Source organism: Mustelus asterias, chromosome 8 (assembly GCF_964213995.1).
Source record: "Mustelus asterias chromosome 8, sMusAst1.hap1.1, whole genome shotgun sequence".
NCBI classification, from domain to species: domain Eukaryota; kingdom Metazoa; phylum Chordata; class Chondrichthyes; order Carcharhiniformes; family Triakidae; genus Mustelus; species Mustelus asterias.
This window is the reverse complement of record NC_135808.1, coordinates 11,525,725-11,553,013: the sequence shown is the minus strand read 5'-3', so window position 1 is coordinate 11,553,013 and position 27,289 is coordinate 11,525,725. Positions and strand designations below refer to the sequence as shown.

Here is a 27,289-nt window from a genome sequence, read left to right as displayed (position 1 = left end):
GCTGTCTGTGTGGAGTTTGCACGTTCTCCCCGTGTCTGTGTGGGTTTCCTCCGGGTGCTCCGGTTTCCTCCCACAGTCCGAAAGACGTGCTAGTTCGATGCATTGTCCCGAACAGGCGCCGGAGTGCGGTGACTAGAAGAATTTCACATTAACTTCATTGCAGTGTTAATGTAAACCTACTTGTAACACAAATAAACAAAACTTTATGATCATGGCTGATCATCAAATTCAATTTCCTGATTCCGCCCGTTCCCCCTGTGTCATTTGATCCCTTTAGTGCCAGGAGCTATATCTAGGGCGGGATTTTATGGCATCGCTCATCCCAAAACCGAGGTTAATGGGCCTTCCCGTTGTCCGCCTCTTGCCCGCTCCAATTCCCGTGGTGAAATTCCGGCCTTAATTTCTTCTTGAAATCACATCAAGTTTTCGCCTCAACTACTTTCTGTCTTAGTGAATTCCACACATTCACCATTCTCTGGGTGAAGAAGCTTCTCCTCACCTCAGTCTTTATCCTCAAACTATGACCCCCTAGTTCTGGACTCCCCCACCATCGGAAACATTTTTTCTGAATCGACCCTGTCTAACCCTGTTAGAATTTGATAAGCTTCTAAACTGTGACGGTGGCACAGTGGTTAGCACTGCTGCCTCACAGCGTCGGGGACCTGGGGTCGATTCCCAACTCGGGTCACTGTCTGTGTGGAGTCTGCACATTCTCCCCCTGTGTCTGTGTGGGTTTCCTCCGGGCGCTCCGGTTTCCTCCCACAGTCCAAAGATGCACGGGTTAGGTGGATTGGCCATGCTACACTGCTCCTTAGTGTCAGGGGGACTAGCTGGGGTAAATACATGGGATTATGGGGATAAGGCCTGGATGGGATTGTGGTCGGTGCAGACTCGATGGGCCGAATGGCCTCCTTCTGTCCTGTAGGAATTTATGATTCTATGATAACTCCAGTGAATATAATCCTAACCAACTCAGTCTCTCCTCGTATGACCCTCCTGCCATCCCAGGAATCAGCCTGGTAAACGTTTGCTGCACTCCCTCTATAGCAAGGACATCCTCCCTCAGATAAAGACACCAAAACTGCGCACAATACTCCAGTTACAGCCCCAGATTATTCCCGCACAGTTTCTCGTCAGCGACCTGTGAGTTCACAGTGTATTTAAAAAAAGGCCCTGACGTTGCAACACCGTCGAAAGTCCCCTGGCGTCGGGAGCATTGATATGGAAATAAAGCACTGACGGCAGGCGTCACTAGCAGGAAGTGGGATTGAAGGAGAGAAAGCACAGCTGAGAATATTTGCAAACAGACCACGGGAGGGCAAGACAGCCAGAGCGAGAGACTGATAGGGAGACAGCGACAAAAACAAGGCAAGGCAGGCTGCGCAGAAAGATAGAGGCAGGGCGGTAGAGAGGAATAGGTAGACAGTACAAAGGAAAGAGAGAGAGAGAAAGCTAAGACAGGGAGGGAGAGAGAGAGAGAAACTGAAAGGGGAAGAAAGGAAGATAGAGAAGGGGGGGGGGGGTGATAGAGAGAAATAAACAGACTCTGTGGAGGGAAGACAGAAAATAGGAGAGAGAAAAATAGAACAGAAGACAAGAGGGAGTAGGGGAGATAGAGAGAGAAACAGAAAGAGGAAGAGACAGAGATAGACAGACAGTCAGAGAGAGAAATACTGTGCCTACCCCAGTCCAACGCCGGCAACTCCACATCAAGAGAGAAATAGACAGAGAGCGGAAGAGAGACAGAGAGAGAGACCGAGAGAGAGAGAGACAGAGAGAGAGGGGGAAGAAAAGAGGGAGATAGAGAGAGAGAGAGACACACAGAAATAGAAAGATAGACTCACAGAGAGAGAGAGAGGGGGAGATAGAAACAGACAGACAGACAGAGGGGAAGACAGGAGGGAGATAGACGAAGAAAGACACACACACACACACAGAGAGACAGAGGGAGATACAGAGACAGACAGAGCGAGGAAGACCGGATGGCGAGAGGGAGATAAACAGAGAGGAGGAGCTGGAGGGAGACAGGCAGAAAGAGAGGGAGACAAAAAGGAGACAAACAGAGAGAGAGAGAGACGGAGAGGGGAGGCAGACAGACAGAGACAGTCAGACACAGAGAGAGGGAGGGAGTCAGTGAGCCAGAGACAGTGAGCCAGAGACAGTGAGCCAGAGACAGTGAGCCAGAGACAGTGAGCCGGGGAGCGGGCTGGCGGAGATAGACAGACAGTCAGACAGGGAGTCGGCTGGCAGAGACAGATAGACAGTCAGACAGGGAGACAGCTGGCAGAGACAGTCAGTCAGACGGGGAGAGGGCTGGCAGGAACAGACAGACAGACGGGGAGACGGCTGGCAGAGACAGTCAGTCAGACGGGGAGAGGGCTGGCAGGAACAGACAGACAGTCAGACGGGGAGACAGTTGGCAGCAGCATTGCCATGGCTGACAATCTGAATGCTGATCTGAGCTGCCCGATCTGTATAGATTTCTTCACTGAGCCAGTGAGCCTGGAGTGCGGCCACAGCTTCTGCCGAGACTGCATTCTCAACGCCAGCCGGGCTCAGGGAGAACCCACCGGCAGCATCGCCTGCCCGCAGTGCCGCCAGAACACTGCCCGCCTGGCCATCAGGAGCAACCGGCTGCTGGCCAACATTGTGGAGGGTTTCCAGAGGCTATGGCAGCCTCAGCCCGCTGGCAGCGGCGCTACACCAGCCCAGTGCCAACTCCACCAGCAGGAGCTGCGCCTCTTCTGCTCTGAGGACCTGCAGCTGATCTGCCGCCTCTGCTGGAGCTCCGACGCACACAGTCAGCACAGCTGTACCGCCATCAAGAGTGCCTACACAGCCTGTAAGGTGGGCACCCGGGGGCGCGGGGGGCATGTGTGTTGGAATGTACTGCCACCCCTCCCCCAGTGACCCTTCCACCTGTCACCCCCCTCTCCCAGCTCTCGCTCCCACCCTGCCCCAGAGCACCCCCTCCCCCTGCCACCCCTGCCCCAGAGCACCCCCTTCCCCTGCCACGCCTGCCCCAGAGCGCCCCCTCCCCCTGCCACTCCTGCCCCAGAGCGCCCCCTCCCCCTGCCACCCCTGCCCCAGAGCGCCCCCTCCCCCTGCCACCCCTGCCCCAGAGCGCCCCTCCCCCTGCCACCCCTGCCCCAGAGCGTCCCCTTCCTCTGCCACCCCTGCCCCAGAGCACCCCCCTCCCTCTGCCACCCCTGTCCCAGAGCGCCCCCTCCCTCTGCCACCTCTGCCCCAGAGTGCCCCCTCCCCCTGTCAACCACCCATCCCCTCCGCCGGCCAACACCCCCCCTTCCCTCCCCCCATCCCCAGTGTCACCCGCTGCCCGCTCCCCCATCACTCCCACCCCCACTGCTCCCTCCCTCTGCCAAGCCCCCCCACCCTCCCCCAGCTTCCCCCTCACTCCACCTGCCAACTGTCCACCCCTCAGTGCTCACCCAGTGCCCCTCAGCACCCCCTCACCGCAGCTACCAAACCCCACCCTCCGCCAATACCCCCTCACCCACCTGCCAACATTCCCAATGCCCCCTTCCCCAGACTGCCAGCCCCCCCAAGCCCTTTAATGCCTCCTCTCTCCACCTGCCAGCCCCCACAGCCCCTCAATGTCCCTGCCCCCCTGCCCAGCTCCACAGCCCCACACTAGGCCACGATGCCCTGCTGGGGTCCCGCCTGCACCAAGTGATCACCCCTCATGCCACCCTCACCGTCTCCCCACCATGGGCAATAGTTGTTGTTGGCAGGAGGTGGGGAGGTTGAATCAGTCACAGTGAGGCTTTCTGCCGTGAAAGATCCCCAGTGTGGGGGTTGGGGTGGGGGGTCGATTGGCATGTCCTGAATGTGTGTCAGCTCGAGCTCCACGGGGCTACAGCGACATGCCTCGGATTTGGGCATCACTGGGCTAGAATCATAGAATCCCTACAGTGCAGAGGGAGGCCATTCGGCCCATCAAGTCTGCACCAACCACAATCCCACCCAGGCCCCATCCCCGTAACCCCACCCTGCTAATCCACTGACACTAGAGGCAATTTAGCATGGCCAATCCACCTAACCCGCACACCTTTGGAGTGTGGGAGGAAACTGGAGCACCCGGAGGAAACCCACGCAGACACAGGGAGAACACGCAGTCCCCGCACAGACCCGAGCCGGGAATCGAACCCAGGTCCCCGGAGCTGCGAGGCAGCAGTGCTAACCACCGTGCCGACTGTCCCGAGATGTAGAGGTTAGGGGGATTAGCAGGGTAAATTACCTGGGGAAATGCGTTAAAGCCTGGGTAAGAGTTGGTGCAGACTCGATGGGCTGAATGGCTTCCTTCTGCGCTGTAGTGATTCTATGGTTCTACGGGTTCTTGACGGTAAGGAATAAGATGGGGACTGTTCTTTACGGAGCTCCGCGTTAGCTAAGAAGCCTGCAGGTGAGAGTTAGCAAGTTGACGCGACCAATATTTTATCTCCTTCAAGGCCAACTCGATTCAACTTCTCCAGAAGAAATTGAATGAATATCGCGACACGCACACAGCAACAGGACTGAAGATCTCCGAAACCCTGGTGAGATTTTCCAATTGGGAAATCAGTCGCGGCACGGTTAAATCCATGCGTAAAGGGGTCATTTTCCTTGATTCTTTTGTGGGATCTGGGCATCCCTGGCAAGGCCGGCATTTATTGCCGATCTCTGACTGCCCCCAAAAGGACATACATTGTAAATACGTGGGATTACGGGGTTAGGGCCTGGCTAGGAAGGTTATCAGTGCAGACATGATGGGCCATTGTCATAGAGGTTTACAGCATGTAAACAGGCCCTTCGGCCCAACTTGTCCATGCCGCCCTTTATTTTATCACAAAGCTAATCCCAATTACCCATATTTGGCCCATATCCCTCCACACCCATCTTACCCATGTAACTGTCTTTTTAAAAGACAAAATTGTACCCTCCTCTACTACTACCTCTGGCAGCTTGTTCCAGACACTCTCCACCCTCTGAGTGAAAAAATTGCCTCTCTGGACCCTTTTGTATCTCTCCCCTCTCACCTTAAACCTATGCCCTCTAGTTTTAGACTCTGCTACCTTTGGGAAAAGATATTGACTATCTAGCTGATCTGTGCCCCTCATTATTTTATAGACCTCTATAAGATCACCACTCAGCCTCAGGGAAAAGATTCCCAGTCTATCCAGCCTCTCCTTATAACTCAAACCATCAAGTCCCTGTAGCATCCTTGTAAATCTTTCTGCACTCTTGCTAGTTTAATAATATTCTTTCTCAAATATCCAAATGGCCGTCTTCTGCTCTGTAGGTATTCTGTGGTTCTATGAGCGGGATTTTCTGGCCGCATTCTTCCAGAAAGTCCCGCCCGAGGTCATCACATCTCTGGATGGTTTGCCTCCCACCCGCTACAATTCCCAGGGCAGGATGGGAAAATACCCCCATGACATGAGTTAACCAGATTGGTTTTTATAACAATCGGCAATGGTTTCGTGGTCACCATTAGATTCTTAATTCCAGAACTTGTTATGTTGAATTCAAATTTCACCATCTGCTGTGGTGGGATTCGAACCTGGGTCCCCAGAGCATTGTCCTCTGGATTATAGTCCAGTGACAATGCCACTGCACCACTGCCTCCCCCACAGTTTACAACAAGATTATACTGCAAAGGCTCCTTGCGTTCGACAGGATCATGACATTGCTGTCTTTTAACCTATGTGGCTCGGTGGTTAAGACTTGTTCCTCTGCCCTAGATGGTTTTGGGTTCAAATCCCAGCCTGGGACTTGAGCAAATTATCCCTGCTACCATTTGAGAGCAAACAAAGAACAAAGAAAATTACAGCACAGGAACAGGCCCATCGGCCCTCCAAGCCTGCACCGACCATGCTGCTGAACTAAACCCCCCGACCCTTCCGGGGACCATATCCCTCTATTCCCATCCTATTCATGTCTTTGTCAAGATGCCCCTTAAAAGTCACTACCGTATCCACTTCCACTACCTCCCCCGGCAACAAGTTCCAGGCACCCACTACTCTCTGTGGAAAAAATCTGCCAATTACATCTCCTTTAAACCTTGCCGCTCTCACCTTAAACCTATGCCCCCGAGTAATTGACTCTTCCACCCTGGGAAAAAGCTCCTGACTATCCACTCCGTCCATGCCTCTCATAATCTTCTAGACTTCTATCAGGTCGCCCCTCAACCTCCGTCGTTCCAGTGAGAACAAACCAAGTTTCTCCAACCTCTCCTCATAGCTAATGCCCTCCATACCAGGCAACATCCTGGTAAATCTTTTCTGTACCCTCTCCAAAGCCTCCACATCCTTCTGATAGTGTGGCGACCAGAACTGAACACTATATTCCAAGTGCGGCCTAACAAAGGTTGCAGTCCAGAGGGAGTGCTGCAATTCCACAGGTGCTGTCTTTGGGATATGGTATTACAATGGGGCACAGTCTGCCCTCCCAGGTGGATGTAAAAGATCTCATGACCCCTTTACAAAGAGGTGTAATTCTCCCCCGTGTTCTGGCCAATATTAATCCAGCAAAACACCTCGTTTGGAGAAAAAAAAGGTTATCTGGTCATCGTGACAATGGGATATTTTAGCTGTCATATTTCCTGGGATACATTATATATATGTGTGTATAAATATGGGCAGCATGGTGGCACAGTGGTTAGCACTGCTGCCTCACAGCGCCAGGGACCTGGATTCAATTCCGGCCCTGGGTCACTGTTGATGTGGAGTTTGCATGTTTTCCCCGTGTCTGCGTGGGTTTCCTCCATGTGCTCCGGTTTCCTCCCACAGTCCAAATATGTGTAGGTTGGGCGGATTAGCCATGCTAAATTGCCCCTTTGTGTCCAAAGATGTGCAGTTTTGGTGGATTGGCCATGGGAAATTGCCCCTTAGTGTCCAAAGATGTGCAGGTTAGGTGGATTGGTCACAATAAATTGCCCCTTAGTGTCCAAAAATGTGTAGATTCGGGGGACTGGCCATGGGAAATGTCTGGGGTTATGGCAATAGGGCAGTAGAAAGAGCCTGGGCCCTCTGAGGGTCTGGGTCAATGTCCTACTTCTGCGCTGTAGGGATTCTACATCACCTTGGTCCTCAACACAAGACGAGGAACTTTACAACCAATGAGGTACTTTTGAACTGTCGCCACTGCTGAGATACAGAAATCACGACAGGAAATGTGGACAGAGCAAGATCCCACAAAGAGCAGTGTGGGATTTTAGCCAAGGTGGTTGATGCCCTCCGGGACGCGGCTGGGCCTGTGGTGGTGGGGAGGGGGTGGGTGTGGGATTGGGGGCTTGTTTTGATTGGCAGTCAACGGCCTCTGGCAGGCTAACGGTCGATCTTCATTTCCCAACGATCCTTCCCAGGAGCACACCAACCGTCTGCAGGAACAGATGGCGGCCGAGTTTGCGGAACTGCAGCACTTCCTCCAGCAGCGGGAGCGTGCGCTGGTCCAGAGGCTGAGGGCCGTGGCTGAGTCTGCCGTCAACCAGCTGGTGGAGAACATGGCGCTGATCTCCGAGCGGTGCGTCCTCATCGAGCAGGCCCTCGAAGAGATCCAGTCGACGCAGGAGCAGACACAGTTTCTGAGGGTAAGACCTGGTCACGATGGGACGGAGTGGGGGGGGGGGGGGGGGGGGGGGGTGGGGCGTGGTGGGGCGTGGTGGGGGGAGGGGGGGCGGTGCGGGGAGAGGTGGTGGGGGGGGGGGGGGTACGAGGAGGATATCTGGGAGAACATCATTCAAAAATAATGGGCCGAATCACCCATGTTCCCCTGCACCCCCCCACCGGGGCATAAAGTTCAGGAGACTCAACCACCGGGTCACCGGTCACCCTCTTTCGGCACTTGCCGCCGGCGGAATCTTCCAGACCCGCCAAAGGTCTAAGAGCTGCAAATTCAATGGACTTAAGAACCTGTTCCCTCCCAGAACGCCAGAATGATGAAGCATAGACAGGGAGCCAATCTTCATACACATCGAAGCTTTTTTACAATGGCTGTGCCGGAATTGCCGGAGACATCAGCAGGTCCGCACGGTCCCACCGATGGCCAATGGTGAGGACATAAGAACATAAGAATTAGGAGCAGGAGTAGGCCATCTGGCCCCTCGAGCCTGCTCCGCCATTCAATAAGATCATGGCTGATCTTTTCATGGACTCAGCTCCACTTACCCGCCCGCTCACCATAGCCCATAATTCCTTGACTGTTCAAAAATGTATCTATCCTTGCCTTAAAAACATTCAATGAGGTAGCCTCAACTGCTTCACTGGGCAGGGAATTCCACAGATTCACAACCCTTTGTGTGAAGAAGTTCCCCCTCAACTCAGTCCTAAATCTGCTCTCCCTTATTTTGAGGCCATGCCTCCTAGTTCTAGTTTCACCCGCCAGTGGAAACAACCTCCCTGCTTCTATCTTATCTATTCCCTTCATAATCTTATATGTTTCTATAAGATCTCCCCTCATTCTTCTGAATTCCAATGAGTATAGCCCCAGTATACTCAGTCTCTCCTCATAAGCCAACCCTCTAAACTCCGGAATCAACCGAGTGATTCTCCTCTGCATGCCCTCCAGTGTCAATATATCCTTCCCAGCCGCCATTGCCGCTGGAAAATATGCTGGGGGGTGGGAGGTGGCGGGAGGGGAGGGGAGGCTATTTAGAAGCTATTGAATGGTGGAGCAGACTCAATGGGCCGAATGGCCTAATCCTGCTTCTATCTCTTATGGTCTATGTTGGCCTTCATAGTGAGAGGATTTGAGTATAGGAATAAGGATGTTTTACTGCAATTGTATAGGATGTTGGTGAGGCCATACCTGGAGTATTGTGTGCAGTTTCGGTGTCCTTATCTGAGGAAGGATGTCCTTGCTGTAGAGGAAGTACAGCAAAGGTTTACCAGGCTGATTCCTGGGATGGCAGTTCTGTCATGTGAGGAGAGACGAAGTCACTTTGGATTATATTCACCGGTGTTTAGAAGAGTGTGAGGGGACCTCATAGAAACTTATAAAATTCTAACAGGGTTAGGCAGGGTAGATTCAGAAAGAATGTTCCCGATGGTGGGGGGAGTCCAGAACTAGGGGCTCATAGTTTGAGGATAAGGGGTAAATCTTTTAGGACTGAGGTGAGGAGAAATTTCTTCACCCAGAGGGTGGTGAATGTGTGGAATTCACTACCACAGAAAGTAGTTGAGGCCAAAACGTTGTGTGATTTCAAGAAGAAATTAGATATAGCTCTTGGGGCTAAAGGGATCAAGGGATATGGGGTGGAGGTGTGAATCAGGATATTGAATTTGATGATCAACCATAATCGTAATGAATGACGGAGCAGGCTCGAAGGGCAGAATGGCCTACTCCTGCTTCTATTTACTATGCATGTTTCTATGTAAAGCTAATGGAATGTTAGCCTTTATCACGAGGATTTGAGTACAGGAGCAGTGAGACATTCTGACGAGGGTCTTCCAGACTCGAAACGTTGGTTCTGTTCTCTCTCCATAGATGCTGTCAGCCCTGCTGAGATTCTCCAGCATTTTCTGCTCTTGTTTCAGATTCCAGGGCCTGTAATATTTAGCTTCTATGACAGGAGTATCGAAGTCTTGCTTGGTTAGACGCGCCTGGAGTATTGTGCGCACCTTTAGTCCCCTTACCTCAGGAAGGATATAACACTGTCACAGAAGGAGAACAATGAAGGATCATCAGAATTGTTACGGGGATGGTGGGAATGTCTTATGAGGGGAAATTGGGCAAAGTGGGCCTGTATTTGAAGAATGAGAGGTGATGTGATTGAAACCTACACAATACTTGAAGGAATCGACAGGGGAGATGCAAGTAAGATGTTTCCCTTGGATGGGGAGTCTCGAACCAGGGGGCACAAATTTCAAAATAAGTGGGATTTGGCTTTTAAAATGCAAAGCATTTTGAACAATTTTCTTGAAGAATCCCGAATATTGCAACTGCAGTGGGGACTGTGAGGGGGGTGACACACTGGTGTCCTTTTTGTGATGACTAAGTGACAAGTGGCAGTGCACAGATGTGCAGGTTAGGTGGATTGGCCATGCTAAATTGCTCCTTAATGTCTCAAGATGTGTCAGTTAGTGGGATTAGCGGGGTAAGTACTTGGGGTTTTGTGGATAGCGTCTGGGTGGGATGCTCCGTTGGAGAGATAGTGCGGATTCGATGGGCTGAATGGCCTGCTTCTAGACTGTAGGGGTTCTATGAACCGTGAAGCAAACTGGTTGACTCTTAACTCCCTTCTGAGAATTTCTGAAGTGGCCAAATTGTTGTGTGGGGACAGGCAATAAATTCTGGCCTTGCCAATGGCGCCCAGAACCCATGAATAATGAAAGTTTCCTGCCTCTGCCCACTATTCCACATGAGCCCCGCAGTATTTCTCCCTCCCCTGTTCAATATGAATCCAATTCCCTTTTGAAAGATGCCACTAGAATCTCGTCCCAGCTTCCGGTTCAGACAATGCTTAGCAACAAGTTGCTGCATCTGAAAAAAATATTTCCTCATCTCACCCTCTCGTTCCGTTGGACAATCTCCTTCTGTCCGTCTCTCCGGTTTGTCAGTCCAGCGGAAACGACTTCTCTTTATCCACTCCGTCAGCACACTTTGTAATTTACAACACCACTCTTAAAACTTCCCTTCTCTGCCCTCGAGGGAACCATGCCACTTTCCCGACTCTTTTCACAGAATTCAATCCCTTAACACCTGTATGATTCCAGTGAAACTCCGCTCTGAATATTTGATATCCTTCCAAAACATTCTCCACAGACCAGGACAGAGTGTTCCTGCAGAGACCTGATTATTGTTTTACACACCTCCAGAATCCTGTCCTTGCACTTGTACTTGGTGCCTTGCTGCACAAAGCCAAGGATCCTGGCAGATATTTAAACACAGTAAGAAGTTTAACAACACCAGGTTAAAGTCCAACAGGTTTATTTGGTAGCAAAAGCCACACAAGCTTTCGAGGTTAGATACAGAGTAAAGCTCCCTCGAAAGCCTCGAAAGCTTGTGTGGCTTTTGCTACCAAATAAACCTGTTGGACTTTAACCTGGTGTTGTTAAACTTCTTACTGTGTTTACCCCAGTCCAACGCCGGCATCTCCACATCAGATATTTAAACACCTTTATCGACTGATTCCGCCACCTCAAGCAGCTTTATATGTGAAAGTGACTGTTACAGGTACTCTGTCTCTAACTCCATGCTGTTCCTATCCTGGGAGTGTTTGATGGGGACAGTGCAGTGGGAGTTTTACTCTGTATCTAAACCTGTGCTGTACCTGTCTGGGAGTGTTTGAGGCGAGTTGAGGGAGCTTTACTCTGTATCTAACCTCGTGCTGTACCTGTCCTGGGAGTGTTTGATGGGACAGTGTAGAGGGAGCTTTACTCTGTATCTAACTCCATGTTGTACCTGTCCTCGGAGTGTTTGATGGGGACAGTGTAGAGGGAGCTTTACTCTGTATCTAACTCCGTGTTGTACCTGTCCTGGGAGTGTTTGATGGTAAGAAGTCTCACAACACCAGGTTAAAGTCGAAGAGGCTTATTTGGTAGCACAAGCCACAAGCTTTCGGAGCACTGCCCCTTCATTTGGTGAGTGGGAGTTGTGTTCACAAACAGGGCATATATAGACACAAACTCAATTTACACGATAAAATGGTTGGAATGCCAGTCTTTACAGGTAATCAAGTCTTAAAGGTACAGACAATGTGAGTGGCAACCTCTCACAGCAACCTCTGCAAGACGTGCCGGATCGTTGACACGGATGCCATCATCTCATGTGGGAACACCATCCACAGTACATACACTTGCAACTCGGCCAACGTTGTCTGCCTGATACGCTGCAGGAAAGGATGTCCCGAGGCATGGTACATTGGGGAAACCATGCAGACGCTACGACAATGGATGAATGAACACCACTCGACAATCACCAGACAAGAGTGTTCTCTTCCTGTTGGGGAACACTTCAGCAGTCACGGGCATTCAGCCTTGAGCTTCGTGTAAGCGTTCTCCAAGGCGGCCTTCACGACACACGACAACGCAGAATCGCTGAGCAGAAACTGAAAGCCAAGTTCTGCACACATGAGGACGGCCTCAACTGGGATTTTGGGTTCATGTCACACTATCGGTAACCCCCACGACTTGCCTGGGCTTGCAAAATCTCACGAACTGGAGGCAACACACATCTCTTTAACCTGTGCTTAACCCTCTCTCCACTCATATTGTCTGTACCTTTAAGTCTTGATTACTTGTAAAGACTCGCATTCCAACCATTATCTTGTAAATTGAGTCTGTGTCTTTATATGCCCTGTTTGTGAACAGAACTCCCACTCACCTGATGAAGGAGCAACGCTCCGAAAGCTAGTGGCTTTTGCTACCAAATAAACCTGTTGGACTTTAGCCTGGTGTTGTGAGACTTCTTACTGTGTTTACCCCAGTCCAATGCCGGCATCTCCACATCAATGTCTGATGGGACAGTGTAGAGGGAGCTATACTCTGTATCTTAATCCGTGCTGTACCTCTCCTGGGAGTGTTTGAGGCGGACATTGCAGAGGCAACTTTACACTGTATCTAAACTCATGCTGTACCTGTCCTGGGAGTGTTTGATGATGTGGAGATGCCGGCGTTGGACTGGGGTAAACACAGTAAGAAGTTTAACAACACCAGGTTAAAGTCTAACAGGTTTATTTGGTAGCAAATGCTACCAAATAAACCTGTTGGACTTTAACCTGGTGCTGTGAGACTTCTTACTATATAATATACACACAGAGGCTGCACTTATACAGAGGCTGCTGTATCTAACCCCGTGCTGTACCTGTCCTGGGAGTGTTTGATGGGGACAGTGTAGAGGGAGCTTTACTCTGTATCTAACCCCGTGCTGTACCTGTCCTGGGAGTGTTTGATGGGGACAGTGTAGAGGGAGCTTTACTCTGTATCTAACCCCGTGCTGTACCTGTCCTGGGAGTGTTTGATGGGGACAGTGGAGAGGGAGCTTTACTCTGTATCTAACCCCGTGCTGTACCTGTCCTGGGAGTGTTTGATGATGTGGAGATGCCGGCGTTGGACTGGGGTAAACACAGTTACAAGTTTAACAACACCAGGTTAAAGTCCAACAAGTTTGTTTGGTAGCAAATACCATTAGAGTTCTGCGAATTAGCAAATGCTAATGGCTAATTTGGTAGCAAATGCTAATGGCATTTGCTATCAAATAAACCTGTTGGACTTTCACCTGGTGTTGTTCGAACTCTTACAGTGTTTGATGAGGCAGCAGGTGGCGCTGTTCCCCTTGCCACAGCCTTTAATGGGTTCGATAGTGCGGCCACCAATTGGCAAGAATGATTGATCTGGGGAATGGAATTTTGAGGCGTTGTCTTTGCGCAGTTGTTACTGATGCCCTCGAGTAGGCTGAGGACTATGGGTGGCACGGTGGCGCAGTGGTTAGCACTGCTGCCTCGCAGTGCCAGGGACCCGGGTTCAATTCCAGTCTCTGGTCGCTGTCTGTGTGGAGTTTGTATTTTCTCCCCATGTCTGCATGGGTTTTTTCCGGGTGCTCCAGTTTCCTCCCACAGTCGGAAAGCTGTGCTGGTTAGGGTGCAGTGGCCGTGCTAAATTCTCCCTCAGTGTACCCGAACAGGCGCCGGAGTGTGGCGACTGGGGGATTTTCACAGTAACTTCATTGCAGTGTTCATGTACTTTTGTGTAAAAAAAACTTAAACTAAAACTTACACAAGCCACCGGAGGCAGAAAGCCACAAAGAGGATCCACTCGGAGAGCGTTGTGGTTACAGCAGCAGCATGAAGTACGCAGCAGCTGAATGCTAATGCTGTACACACAGCCCATAGATGGTGAAACATCACACACTGCTTACACAGCGGGGAAGAACTTTGACATGAGTGGGGGGCTTGTATCACAGGATGAGTTGCATCGTTTATGAGCTGCACCAACTAGCGGGCTCCTGGGGGGTGGGCTACAAGGAGGGAAGGGGCGATAGCTTCACTCTAACAGTGGAAAAGTGGGGGATGTTGGATTGCCATCCAACCCAATCATCTCAGCTTCCCAGAGCGCGGGGTTAGGGTCCAATTGCCCTTGGTGTCCATTGAGCTGGGTGGGGCAGGACGGAGATGTAGAGGGAATTTTACTCTGTATCTAACCCCGTGCTGCACCTGTCCTGGGAGTGTTTGATGGGGACAGTGTAGAGGGAGCTTTACTCTGTATCTAACCCCCTGTTGTATCTGCCCTGAGAGTGTTTGATGGGGACAGTGCAGAGGGCGTTTTACTCTGTATCTAACCCCGTGCTGCACCTGTCCTGGGAGTGTTTGATGGGGGACAGTGTAGAGGGAGCTTTACTCTGTATCTAACCCCGTGCTGTACCTGTCCTGGGAGTGTTTGATGGGGACAGTGTAGAGGGAGTTTCACTCAGTATCTAACCCCGTGCTGTGCCTGTCCTGGGAGTGTTTGATGGGGACAGTGTAGGGGGAGTTTTACTCTGTTTCTAACCCTGTGCTGTACCTGTCCTGGAGTTTTTGATGGGGACAGTGTCGAGGGAGCTTTACTCTGTATCTAACCCCATGCTGTCCCTGTCCTGGGAGTGTTTGATGGGGATTTTATGAGGTTCCCTCTCACTCTTCTGAACTCCAGTGAATAGAATCCTAACCAATTCAATCTTGCCTCCTACGTCAGTCCCTACATCCAAGGAATCAGTCTGGTAAATATTCTCTGTACTCCCTCTATAGCAAGAACATCCTTCCTCAGGTAAGGAGACCAAAACTGTTCACAATATTCCAGGCGTGGCCTCACCAACGCCCGATATAATTTGAGCAATATGTCCCTGCCCCGTCCTCAAATCCTCTCACTATGAAGGCTGCCTGCTCTGCACACTGACCCACAGCGATTGGTGCACAAGGACAACCAGGTCCCACTGCACACTCCCCTCTCTCACATTATGGCCATTCAGATAATTATCTGCCCGCTTGCAACACTTAGGTCAAGCAAATATTGGACTCTGGTTGGCACGGTGGCGCAATGGTTAACACTGCTGCCTGACAGTGCCGGGGACCCGGGTTCGATTCCCGGCCTCGGGTCACTGTCTGTGTGGAGTTTGCACGTTCTCCCCGTGTCTGCGTGGGTTTCCTCCGGGTGCTCCGGTTTCCTCCCACACTCCAAAGATGTGCGGGTGAGGTGGATTGGCCGTGATAAATTGCCCCTCAGTGTCAGGGGGATTAGCTTGGTAAATATGTGGGATTATGGGGAGAGGGCCTGGGTTCGATTGTTATAGGTGTCGACTCGACAGGCCGAATGGCCTCATTCTGTACTGGAGAGACGCTTCTATTTGTAAATAAGGATGGGAATTTTAACTGAAGCATTGCAGTGGGTCTGGGAGGTGATCTCTGCCAGCCAGCATAGGGGAGGGTGGGGCGCACAGGCAAGTTTATGATGCAGGCAGCAGAGCTTATGGAGGGCGCTTGCAAAACATCAAATACACCAGAATGGCCGGGTTACACCTCTTCCTGGCTGATTCCATTGGTGAGAAACACAATGTCAGTCGGGTGTGAGGTTGCGACTGTTTAAACAAGTGCCAGTCACTCTGTGAGTTGTCTATCTCAGTGAGAGAATCGATTATGGTTTCGAAATGTAATTCAGCGGGGAAAGCAGCACAAGTGCACCCCCTGCTGGAGTTAGAAAGAAGCACAGCAACTGATTCACAGCAAACAGAATCAGAGCAGGACCCGGACGGTCACTTTGATTCAGGGCTCGCAGAGTTAATATTCGGTGCCTTGTCTTTCTCCCCCTGTTTTTAATTTGACACTCTGCACAAAGCTATGATTGAGGGAAACAGGCTGGCGAGAGAGAGAGAGAGAGGGAGGGAGCGAGAGAGATGGTGCGAGGGAGAGAGGGTGAGAGAAAGAGGGGGGGAAGGAGGAGAGAGAGTGGGGAGAAGAGAGGGGAGGGGAGGGAAAGAGGGAGAAAGAGGGAAAGATGGGGAGAGAGAAAGAGAGCGAGAGAGAGCAAGAAAGAGGGAGAGAGAGGGAATTGGAGGAAGAGGGACGGCACGGTAGCGCAGTGGTTAGCACTGCTGCTTCACAGCTCCAGGGTCCTGGGTTCGATTCCCGGCTCGGGTCACTGTCTGTGTGGAGTTTGCACATTCTCCCCGTGTCTGTGTGGGTTTCCTCCGGGTGCTCCGGTTTCCTCCCACAGTCCAAAGATGTGCGGGTTAGGTTGATTGGCCAGGTTAAAAAAAAAATTGCCCCTTAGAATCCTGAGATGCGTAGGTTAGAGGGCTTAGCGGGTAAATATGTAGGGGTAGGGCCTGGGTGGGATTGTGGTCGGTGCAGACTCGATGAGCCGAATGGCTTCCTTCTGCACTGTAGGGTTTCTATGATTCTATGATTCTATGAGGGAGAGAGGGAGACAGTGCATGTACACAGATCTCTGGGACAGGTAGATGAGGTGGTAAAGAAGGCACAGAGAAAACTTTCCTTTACTGACTGAACCCCCAATTATAAGAGCAGGTAGTTAACGCTACCACTTCACAGCGCCAAGCACGGTGGCACAATGGTTAGCTCTGCTGCCTCACAGCGCCAAGTACGGTGGCACAATGGTTAGCTCTGCTGCCTCACAGCACCAAGCACGGTGGCACAGTGGTTAGCTCTGCTGCCTCACAGCGCCAGGAATCCGGGTTCAATTCCAGCCTCAGGTCACTGTCTGTGTGGAGGTTGTACATTCTCCCCGTGTCTGCGTGGGTTTCCTCCGGGTGTTCTGGTTTCCTCCCACAGATGTGCAGGTTGGGTGGATTGACCATGATAAATTGCCCCTTAGCGTCCAAACATATGCAGATTAGGTTGATTGGCTGTGTTAAATTTAAATAGTGTCAGGGGGATTAGCAGGGTAAATGCGTGGGGTTTCGGGGATAGGATCTGGTTGGGATTGTTGGTGCAGGTGCGATGGGCCAAATGGCCTCCCTCTGCATTATGTGGATTCGATGAACATAGAACATAGAACATTACAGCGCAGAACAGGCCCTTCGGCCCACGATGTTGCACCGACCAGTTAAAAAAAAACTGTGACCCTCCAACCTAAACCAATTTCTTTTCGTCCATGAACCTATCTACGGATCTCTTAAACGCCCCCAAACTAGGCGCATTTACTACTGATGCTGGCAGGGCATTCCAATCCCTCACCACCCTCTGGGTAAAGAACCTACCCCTGACATCGGTTCTATAACTACCCCCCCTCAATTTAAAGCCATGCCCCCTCGTGCTGGATTTCTCCATCAGAGGAAAAAGGCTATCACTATCCACCCTATCTAAACCTCTAATCATCTTATATGTTTCAATAAGATCCCCTCTTAGCCGCCGCCTTTCCAGCGAAAACAATCCCAAATCCCTCAGCCTCTCCTCATAGGATCTCCCCTCCATACCAGGCAACATCCTGGTAAACCTCCTCTGCACCCTCTCCAAAGCCTCCACATCCTTCCTGTAATGTGGGGACCAGAACTGCACACAGTACTCCAAGTGCGGCCGCACCAGAGTTGTGTACAGTTGCAACATAACGCTACGACTCCTAAATTCAATCCCCCTACCAATAAACGCCAAGACACCATATGCCTTCTTAACAACCTTATCTACTTGATTCCCAACTTTCAGGGATCTATGCACACATACACCTAGATCCCTCTGCTCCTCCACACTATTCAAAGTCCTCCCGTTAGCCCTATACTCAACACATCTGTTATTCCTACCAAAGTGAATTACCTCACACTTCTCCGCATTAAACTCCATCCGCCACCTCTCGGCCCAACTTTGCAACCTGTCTAAGTCTTCCTGCAAACTACGACACCCTTCCTCACTGTCTACCACACCACCGACTTTGGTGTCATCAGCAAATTTGCTAATCCACCCAACTATACCCTCATCCAGATCATTAATAAATATTACAAACAGCAGTGGCCCCAAAACAGATCCCTGAGGTACACCACTTGTAACCGCACTCCATGATGAATATTTACTATCAACCACCACCCTCTGTTTCCTATCCGCTAGCCAATTCCTGATCCAATTTCCTAGATCACCCCCAATCCCATACATCTGCATTTTCTGCAGAAGCCTACCATGGTGAACCTTATCAAACGCCTTACTAAAATCCATATATACCACGTCCACTGCCTTGCCCCCATCCACCTCCTTGGTCACTTTCTCAAAAAACTCAATAAGGTTAGTAAGGCACGACCTACCTGCCACAAAACCATGCTGACTATCACCTATCAATTCATTACTCTCCAAATAACTATAAATCCTATCCCTTATAATTTTTTCCAACATCTTGCCGACAACAGAAGTGAGACTCACCGGTCTATAATTCCCGGGGAAGTCTCTGTTCCCCTTCTTAAACAGGTAAATGAGGTAAGATACGCTAGAATTGTGTAAGGCCCACGTAAACCGCAGCTGGAGTACTGAGTGCAAACTGTACCGCGCTGGCGAAGGATGTGATTGCACGAGAGAGGCTACAGAGGAAGACTTGTGAAGAACTTTCCAGAAATAGGGAATTTCAGCTGAAGAAAGATTGTTAGGCTGGCATCATCATGTGGAAGGGGCTGAGGGGAGATTGAATTGAGGTGTACCAAATTATTAGGCTGATTTGGCAGTGTTTACAGAATACTCAAAGGCCTGGATAGTGTGGACATGGGAAGATGTTTCCATATGTAGGAGAGACTGGGTTCCGAGGGCACAGCCTCAGAGTAAAGGGACGACCCTTGAGAACCGAGATGAGGAGGAATTTCTTCAGCCAGATGGTGGTGAATCTATGGAATTCATTGCCACAGAAGGCTGTGGAGGCCGGGTCATTGAGTGTATTTGAGACAGAGATAGATAGGTTCTTGATTGGTAAGTGGGGTCAAAGGTTACAGGAAAAAGACAGGAGAATGGGGGTGAGAAACTTATCGGCCATGTTTGAATGGTGGAGCAGTCTTGATGGGGCGAATGGCCTAATTCTGCTCTGATATCTAATGGTCTTATGTTTGGTAGGATTCTCAGATTCATCGCAGGAGGAGTGTTGTTAACTTAGTGGAGCAGAGGGACTGCATTAATTATAGGTGAAAAGTTTTCAGGGGCAATATTCCATCTGGACTTGCCTCAAGGTTGGAAAATCCCACCCGGGTTCAATGGGGCTTTCCATGGTCCGTGTCCTGCCCGCTACGATTCCCATGGTGGGTGGGATGGGAAAGTTCCGCCCTTCGTGTACATTGAATGGAAGATTATCATTGCTGGGAACCAGAATATGCCTTCACTTTGCAAACAGAGTGCTCTGAGATGGTGCGCGCAAAGCACTCAATTCAGGTTAAAGTTCTCCACTTTCTGGCTCAACAGGACATTGTACATTGTATTGATGCTGAGCACGGTGGCACAGTGGTTAGCACTGCTGCCTCACAGCGCCAGGGACCTGGGTTCGAATCCCGGCTTGGGTCACTGTCTGTGCGGAGTCAGCACATTCTCCCCGTGTCTGTGTGGGTTTCCTCCGGGTGCTCCGGTTTCCTCCCACAGTCTGAAAGACGTGCTGGTTAGGGTGCTTTGGCCATGCTAAATTCTACCTCAGTGCACCCGAATAGGAGTGTGGCGACCAGGAGATTTTCACAGTAACTTCATTGCAGTGTTAATGTAAGCCGACTTGTGACACCAATAAATAAACTTTAACAAAGCAAAGCTAAGCACAGCAAGTGGCCCAATGTTAAAGTCTATTTTTCTTTCATTTTGTCTTTCAGGAGATTAAAGGCATTCTCCAGAGGTGTGTAACTTATTTACCAGTTCATTTCCTTGTTTCTGCTTCCTCTTTGCAATTCCTCAATCCCAACCCACAAACCATCCCATTGAGAGGGCACTCATGTCATCCCCCCCCCGCCAACCCTTCACCGGTCCATTGTGTTACCAAAATGACACAACTCAATATAGAGAAGTGATACCTCTACACTGTCCCATCAAACACCCCATTGAGAGGGCACTCGCATCAACCCCCCTCTCACTGTTCCATCAAACACTCCCAGGACAGGTACAGCACGGGGTTAGATACAGAGTAAAACTCCCTCTCCACTGTCCCCATCAAACACTCCCAGGACATGTACAGCATGGGGTTAGATACAGAGTAAAGCTGCCTCTACACAGTCCCATCAAACACTCCCAGGACAGGTACAACACGGGGTTAAGGTACAGACTAAAGTTCCCTCCACACGGTCCCCATCAAACACTCCGAGGATAGATACAACACGGGGGGGTTAGATACAGAGTAAAGCTCCCATCAAACACTCCCCATGTCCCCATCAAACACTCCCAGGACAGGTACATCATGGGGTTAGACACAGAGTAAAGCTCCCTCTCCACTGTCCCATCAAACGCTCCCAGGACAGGTACAGCACGGGGTTAGATACAGAATAAAGCTGCCTCCATACTGTCCCATCAAATACTACATAGATATTGATATAATGCAGGTTAAAAACATAGTAAAGCTCCCTCTAATCTGTCAGATTTAACCATGATTAGAAATAGGAACAGGAGGAGGCCATTCAGCCCATTGAACCTGCTCCATCATTCAAACAGATCATGACTGACCATCCATCTTTTGCACTAATTTTAACTTTCTGTGATATCCTTTGATGTTCGTAACCTACAGAATCTATCGATTTCTCTCTTCAACATCCTCAGTGATTGAGGTTTCCCAGCCCTTTGGGGTGGAGAATTCCCCCTCGTGAGTGAATACATTTCTCCTGATCTTCGTCCTAAATGGCCTGCTCCTTAATATTGAGGCTCTCTCCCCTGGTTGTGGTCTGAACAGCCATGGGAAACATCCTGGCCACGTCTACCTGGGCACGCCCTTTATGAATCTTGTAACTTTTAATGAGATAACCTCTCAATTCTTTGAAACTCTCGAGATTACAGATCCAGTTTCCTCATTCTCTTCTCATAAGACAATCCTGCCACCCCTGAGATTAATTTGTTGAAGCTCAGTTGCACTCCCTCTATGGCAAGGACATCCTTCAAAGAACAGAGAACTAAAAAAATTACAGCACAGTAACAGGCCCTTCGACCCTCCAACCCTGCAACCACCGTGCTGCCCACCTTAACTCAAACCCCTTACCCTTCCGGGGACCATACCCCTCTATTCCCATCCTATTCATATATTTGTCAAGACGCCCCGTAGATGTCACTATCGTATCTGCTTCCAGTACGTCCCCCGGCAACGGGTTCCAGGCACCCATCACCGAGTGTGTAAAAAGCTTGTCTCGTACATCTCCTTTAAACCTTGCCCCTCACACCTTAAACCTATGCCCCCTCGCAATTGACTCTTCCACCCTCGGAAAAAGCTTCTGACTATCCACTCTGTCCATGCCCCTCATAATCTTGTAGACTTCTATCAGGTCGCCCCTCAACCTCTGTCATTCCAGTGAGAACAAACAAAGTTTCTCCAACCTCTCCTCATAGCTAATGCCTTCCATACCAGGCAACATCCTGGTAAACCTCATCTGTACCTTCTCCAAAGCCTCCACATCCTTCTGGTGGTGTGGCGACCAAAATTGAACACTATATTCCAAGTGCGCCGAACTAAGGTTCTCTAAAGCTGCAACATGATAAGGAGGATATCCTCCTTGGATAAGGAGGCCAAAGTTGCATGCAATACTCCAGGTGAGGTCTTACCAAGGCTCTACAGGAAAACGTCTTAACCCTGTGCTCAAATCTCCTCATGATGAAGACCAACATGCCATTTGTCTTCCATTGCTGCACCTGCATGCTAGCTTTTAATAACTCTTGTACAAGGACAGTCAGATCTCTTTGGACATCTCCACTTCCTAACCTCTCTCCATTGAAGAAATATTCCACCTTTCTGTTTGTTCCACTGAAGGGAATAGTTTCGCCCTTATTTGCGTTCGTTGTGATCTTGCTGACAAGCACGCTGGCAGGATCTTACAGACCCGCTGATGGGACACCCGCTCCATGGGCTCCTGTGGGGTGGTACATTGGCACAGCGGTTAGCATTACAGCCTCACAGTGCCAGCGACACGGGTTCGATTCCCGGCCTCGTGGGAATTTGCACGTTCTCCCCATGTCTGCGTGGGTTTCCTCCGAGTGCTCTGGTTTCCTCTCAGAGTCCAATGGTGTGTGGGTCAAGCTGATTGGCCATGCTAAATTGCCCCGTGTGTTGGGGTTAGTCGGGTAAATAAGTTGGGTTATGGGGCTAGGGCCTCTTTGGGATTGTGGTTGGTGCAGACTTGATGGGCCAAATGGCGGCCTCCTGCACTGTAGGAATTCTATGATTCCCAACAATGAGAGGTGTGTTCAATGGGAAACCCTACCGGCAAAGGCGGGAACATTACATCCCATTACCTGCGAGCCGCGCGCCGCCTCCCGCAACCGTGAAACACACCATGGAGGGGGAGGAAAATCCCTCCCATTTTATTCCATCTGCCATATTCCTGCCCACACTCACTTACCGTGCGCAAATCCCCTTGAAGCTTCTTTGTATCCTGCTCACAGCTCACATTCCACACAGTTTTCTGTTATCAGCAAATTGGAAGTATTACATTTGGGTCCCCACATTCATCAATATAGGTTTGGAGCCATCGTGGCCCAAGCACATACACTTGTGTCACCCCCCTAGTCACAGCCTGCCATCCTGAGAATGACCCGCTAACACCTAGTCACTGTTGCCCGACTGTTAACCCAGTTATCAATCAATACCAGTACATTACCCTTCCAATCTCCTGTGCCCCAAATGTCTTTATTAACCTCCTGCATAGGACCTTCAATAGAACCAAGTTGGATGTTCTGCAAGTAAACACAATGTTGCTAGAAATTTACATGAGGGGATAAGTGAGGATTTGTATTTTTACCTGTCAAATTTCAAATTGAGGGAAGAGGGAGTTTGCAACTTAAGAGAAGGTGTTAAATAAATAGGACAAAGTAATTAAAATATATTTTGCTCTAAGGTAGCGACCACAAAAAGATTTCTGAAAATACAAATATGCCACGTCCCCTGGTTCCCCTTTATCAATGCTATAAGTAACATCCTCAAAACAAACAGGTTTATCAAACATGATTTCCCTTTTGTAAATCCATGTTGACTCTGCCCAATCATATCATTATCTTACAAGTGTCCAGTTAACACATTCTTTACAACAGATTCTAACATTTTCCCCTCCTGATATCAAAGTAAAAGCTTTCTGTCTGTTTTCACCATCGAAACGTGTCTGAGATGGTCATAAAGAAAGTAAGCCGGCTGACATGTAATATGGATAATCCACATTCAATCATCTAGCCTTCAACTAGGTGGCACGGTGGCACAGTGGTTAGCATTGCTGCCTCACAGCACCAGGGACCCGGGTTCGATTCTGGCCTTGGGTGACTGTTGAGAGGGAGTTTTCACATTTTCCCCGAGTCTGTGTGAGCTTCCTCCGGGTGCTCCGAAAGACGTGCTGATCCGGTGCATTGGCCGTGCTAAATTCTCCCTCAGTGTACCCGAACAGGAGCGTGGCGTCGAGCGGATTTTCACAGTCACTTCATTGCAGTGTTAATGTAAGCCTGCCCGTGACATTAATAAATAAATAAACTTTAACCTGGTTCATGAGCGAAATTAATCTCAATATCATTGAGGTTGAACCTGACTGCTTTGTTCCGTGCGATCACAATGAGGCTGCTTTCGCCGGTGTGCAGTCATTTTTATTTAAAAGGCTTCTGTTTGCTTTATAGATGTGACTTGCAGACTAAACCTGCCCTCAAGACACCTGAACTGCATCTGGGGGAGTTCAATGGGCCTCTGCAGTACACTGTATGGAAACAGATGCTGAACATTATCAGCCCAGGTAATGTCCACTTTCCTCTCCTCCTCACCTTTCCACCTCTTCTCTCGCCTTCTCCTCCTCTCACTCACTTGCAGTGTCAGTGTAGCACAACTGCTTCTGGTCCACGTTTCTCACTCTCAAACTGATTGCCATACTCCATCATGTCATGTCCAGAAGAGGTATTGTAGGTACTGCAGGAAAGAGTATTTGTCAGTGGAATTCATGGAGAAACCAAACAGATTCCACTGGACAAGGTAAATTTCAGAAGTAATTTGAAAATAGGAGAGGTGATGTAAAAAGAGGAAGTGGTGGAAACACTGGAGGCATATGGTGAGTGGGGGGCATGGGCGGAGGGAGTGTGGTGGCTATGGGGGGGGCGGGTAGGGGACAGAGTGAATGTTTCGAGTCTGCATGACTCCCCCTCAGAGCTAAAGAGAGGGAAAAATGTGACGGGTTTTATACTGTATAAGGGAAGTGGGTGTGGCAGAGTAGAAGAACTGGGATAGATGTGAGCTTGGAGGGATTGGGAAAAATAGATGTATGGAAAGTGTTACTGGCAGTGTTAAGGACTAAAGAAGGTCCTGATCGTGGCATGAAGGTAAGATCGCAAAATGTGTTCCCTGGAAACATGAAGGCTGAGGGGAGACCTGATACTCGCCTACAAGAGGCATAGACAGGGTGGATAGTTAGAGGCATTTTCCCAGGGTGGAAGTGTCAATTACAAGGGGCACAGGTTCAATGTGAGAGGGGGATAGTTTCAGGGAGATGTGCGGGGGAAGTTTTTCACGCAGAGAGTGGTGGGTGCCTGGAATGCGCTGCCAGAGGAGGTGATGGAAATAGGCACATTAGCAACATTTAAGAGGCATCAGGATGGGTACATGAATAGGGAGGGAAGAGAGAGATACAGACCAAGTAAGGGCAGAAGGTTTTTTTTTTAGTTTGGGCATCCGCACGGTCTTGGAGGGCTGAAGGGCCTGTTCCTGTGCTGTACTTTTCTTTGTTCTTTCTCTTTGCGTTCCTTTTTGACTTTGGTCTCGGCTTCTGAAGCACTTGTGTATTTCTCAATCGCAGCCCCTGTCCCTTTGACGCTGGACTCAGAGTCAGCGAGCCTGGACCTCGTACTGTCCAAGGACCAAACGATGGTGAAGGGACGCTCGAAGCTGAAGGAGTTTTCTCACCACGCAAAGCGCTTCAGCAACTACGGCTGCGTGTTGGCACGGGAAGGGTTCACGACGGGCAAACACTACTGGGAGGTCAACGTGGAGAGCATTGACGAGTGGATTATCGGTGCGGTCAAGGAGTCCATTGACCGGCACAGCGCCTTTGCGTTGACGCCGTCAAACGGACTTTGGACCTTGAGAAAGTGGAACGGGAACATCTACGGGCCACACCACGCGACGGAATCGGAGTGCTGTCAAAACATGAACCTGCAGAAGGTGGGAGTCTGTGTGGACTATGAGGGAGGACAGGTGTCCTTTTACAATGCCGATGACATGACCCACCTCTATACCTCCACTGACCGATTCACGGAGAAGATCTATCCATTCTTCCTGCCTTTCCCAGAGACAATGACCAAGGGAGTGTTGAAGCTCTTTCACCTGCAACTGTAGCACATCGATGGAAAGGTGATATACTCTTCACTGGCCCCCTTCTAGGCGATGGCCGAGTGGTATTATCACTAGACTATTAATCCAGGAACTCAGCTAATGTTCTGGGGACCGGGGTTCGAATCCCGCCACGGCAGATGGTGGAATTTGAATTCAATAATAAAAATCCTGGAATCTACTGATGACCATGAATTGTCAATTGTCGGAAAAACCCATCTGGTTCACTAATATCCCTTTAGGGAAGGAAATCTGCTGTCCTTACCTGGTCTGGCCGACACTTGACTCCAGAGCCACAGCAATGTGGTTGACTCTCAGTTCAAGGGCGACTAGGGATGGGTAATAAATGCTGACCCAGCCAGCGATGCCCATGTTCTATGAATGATTTTTTAAAAACCCTAATTGCGAGAAGGGGAAGGAGGTCACAGAATGGTAATGTCACTGGTTGGGTAATCCAGATATTTAATGCTCTGGGGACAGATGTTAATATCCCACCCTGGTGTCTATTGTAATTTAGAATGAATTAGTTAGGAAATCTGAAATTGAAAATAACAGTGACCCTAAAACTATCTTCAATTTTTGTAGACAAGGAAATCTGCCATCCTTACCCGGTTTGGCCTACATGTGTCTCCAGAGCCACATAATGTGGTTGACTCTCAACTGTCCTCTGGCAACTCGGGATGGGCAATAAATGTTGGCCAACCAGCAATGCCCATGTCCCATGAATGAATAAAAAAAATGCACACACACTCACAACACAACCGGATTGCCTTTACGAATGGAGGCTGGGACTTGTAGCAGGAACCTTGGCCACTTAGCATTCCACGCCCGCACCCTCCCCCCCCACCCCCACCCCCCAACTTCAGTGGCTTGGGTCAGCATTTATTGCCAATCCCTATTGAGGAGGCAATGGTCTAATGGTATTATCGTTAGATTATCAATCTAGAAACACAGCTTACGTTCTGGGGACCCGGGTTTGATTCCCACAATGGCAGATGGTAGAAGTTGAATTTATTTTTAAAAACTTGGAATTTACTGATGACTATGAAACCATTGTTGAATGTCGGGAAAAACCCATCTGGTTCAATAATGTCATTTCGGGAAGGAAATCTGCTGTCCTTACCCGGTCTGGCCTACATGTGACTCCAGAGCCATAACAATGTGGTTGATTCTCAAACTGCCCCCTGAAACGGCCCAGCAATCACTCAATTGTATCAGTAGCTGAAGATGGCAGCTCACCACCACCTTCTCAAGGGCAACTAGGGATGGGCAATAAGCGCTGGCCCAGCCAGCGACGCCCATGTCCCATGAATGAATTAAAAAAAACATGGGCTGATTATCTGCCAAATCAATTTGCAAATCGCTTTCCACGTGCCAAGAGTTTCCATAATGATACAAATCCACATTTTGGGCTTCCTGACTCTATATTGTTGCGGCAAACTTAAGTTTATCTGATGGCGTTACAAATCACTCCAGTGTTGCTGTGGAAACATGCGCTTCCCCATGCGTGTTGTTGATCGCTGGAGATATGGCTGGTGATGGTGGAGGCCCCAATATTTTCTTCCATCGCTCTGACTGACCACATGTGTCTCCCTCACTTGCTGCCCATCATTGGCACATATTGGGAGGGTTTGCAGGTTGATAACGAACGGTTTGCCCACATCATGAGCACATCTTACTTTTTAACGGGGAGTGGGCGTCGCTGGCGAGGCCAGCGTTTAGTGCCCATCCCTAATCGGCCTTGTCCACTAACCATCCAGTACTGGGATGGGACTCGAACCCAAGGCTTCCGCCTCGAAAGCCGTGACCCCACCCGCTGCAGAACAAGAGCTTCAGATCTCAAATGCTTCAGTGTTTTACATTTATTTCGAACAATTGGA

General features: G+C 49.8%; 1 protein-coding gene across 2 annotated transcripts; it reads left to right on the top strand.

Annotated features, from left to right (window-relative positions):
- Nucleotides 1-1,392: 1,392 nt before the first annotated feature.
- Nucleotides 1,393-25,781, top strand: LOC144496851 (zinc-binding protein A33-like). 2 transcript variants are annotated; one of them, XM_078217419.1, is made up of 6 exons: nucleotides 1,393-2,847; nucleotides 4,470-4,556; nucleotides 7,364-7,588; nucleotides 19,741-19,763; nucleotides 23,714-23,826; nucleotides 24,877-25,781. In XM_078217419.1, the coding sequence occupies exons 1-6, from the start codon at nucleotides 2,434-2,436 to the stop codon at nucleotides 25,413-25,415; spliced, it is 1,401 nt and encodes a 466-aa protein (XP_078073545.1). In that variant the 5' UTR covers nucleotides 1,393-2,433; the 3' UTR covers nucleotides 25,416-25,781. The 2 variants fall into 2 exon arrangements, with proteins under 2 accessions (XP_078073545.1, XP_078073546.1); XM_078217420.1 differs by lacking the exon at nucleotides 4,470-4,556 and having other exon boundaries at nucleotides 1,421-2,847; nucleotides 24,877-25,590.
- The last annotated feature ends 1,508 nt before the right edge of the window (nucleotides 25,782-27,289 follow it).

What these genes read in the sequence shown, in the direction of transcription:
- LOC144496851 (XM_078217419.1), top strand. Translation starts at nt 2,434, where the DNA reads ATGGCTGACAATCTGAATGCTGATCTGAGCTGCCCGATCTGTATAGAT. An exon ending in TGAAGATCTCCGAAACCCTG is followed by an intron (nt 4,557 to 7,363) that starts GTGAGATTTTCC and finishes GATCCTTCCCAG; the next exon opens with GAGCACACCAACCGTCTGCA. An exon ending in GCTGAACATTATCAGCCCAG is followed by an intron (nt 23,827 to 24,876) that starts GTAATGTCCACT and finishes TCTCAATCGCAG; the next exon opens with CCCCTGTCCCTTTGACGCTG.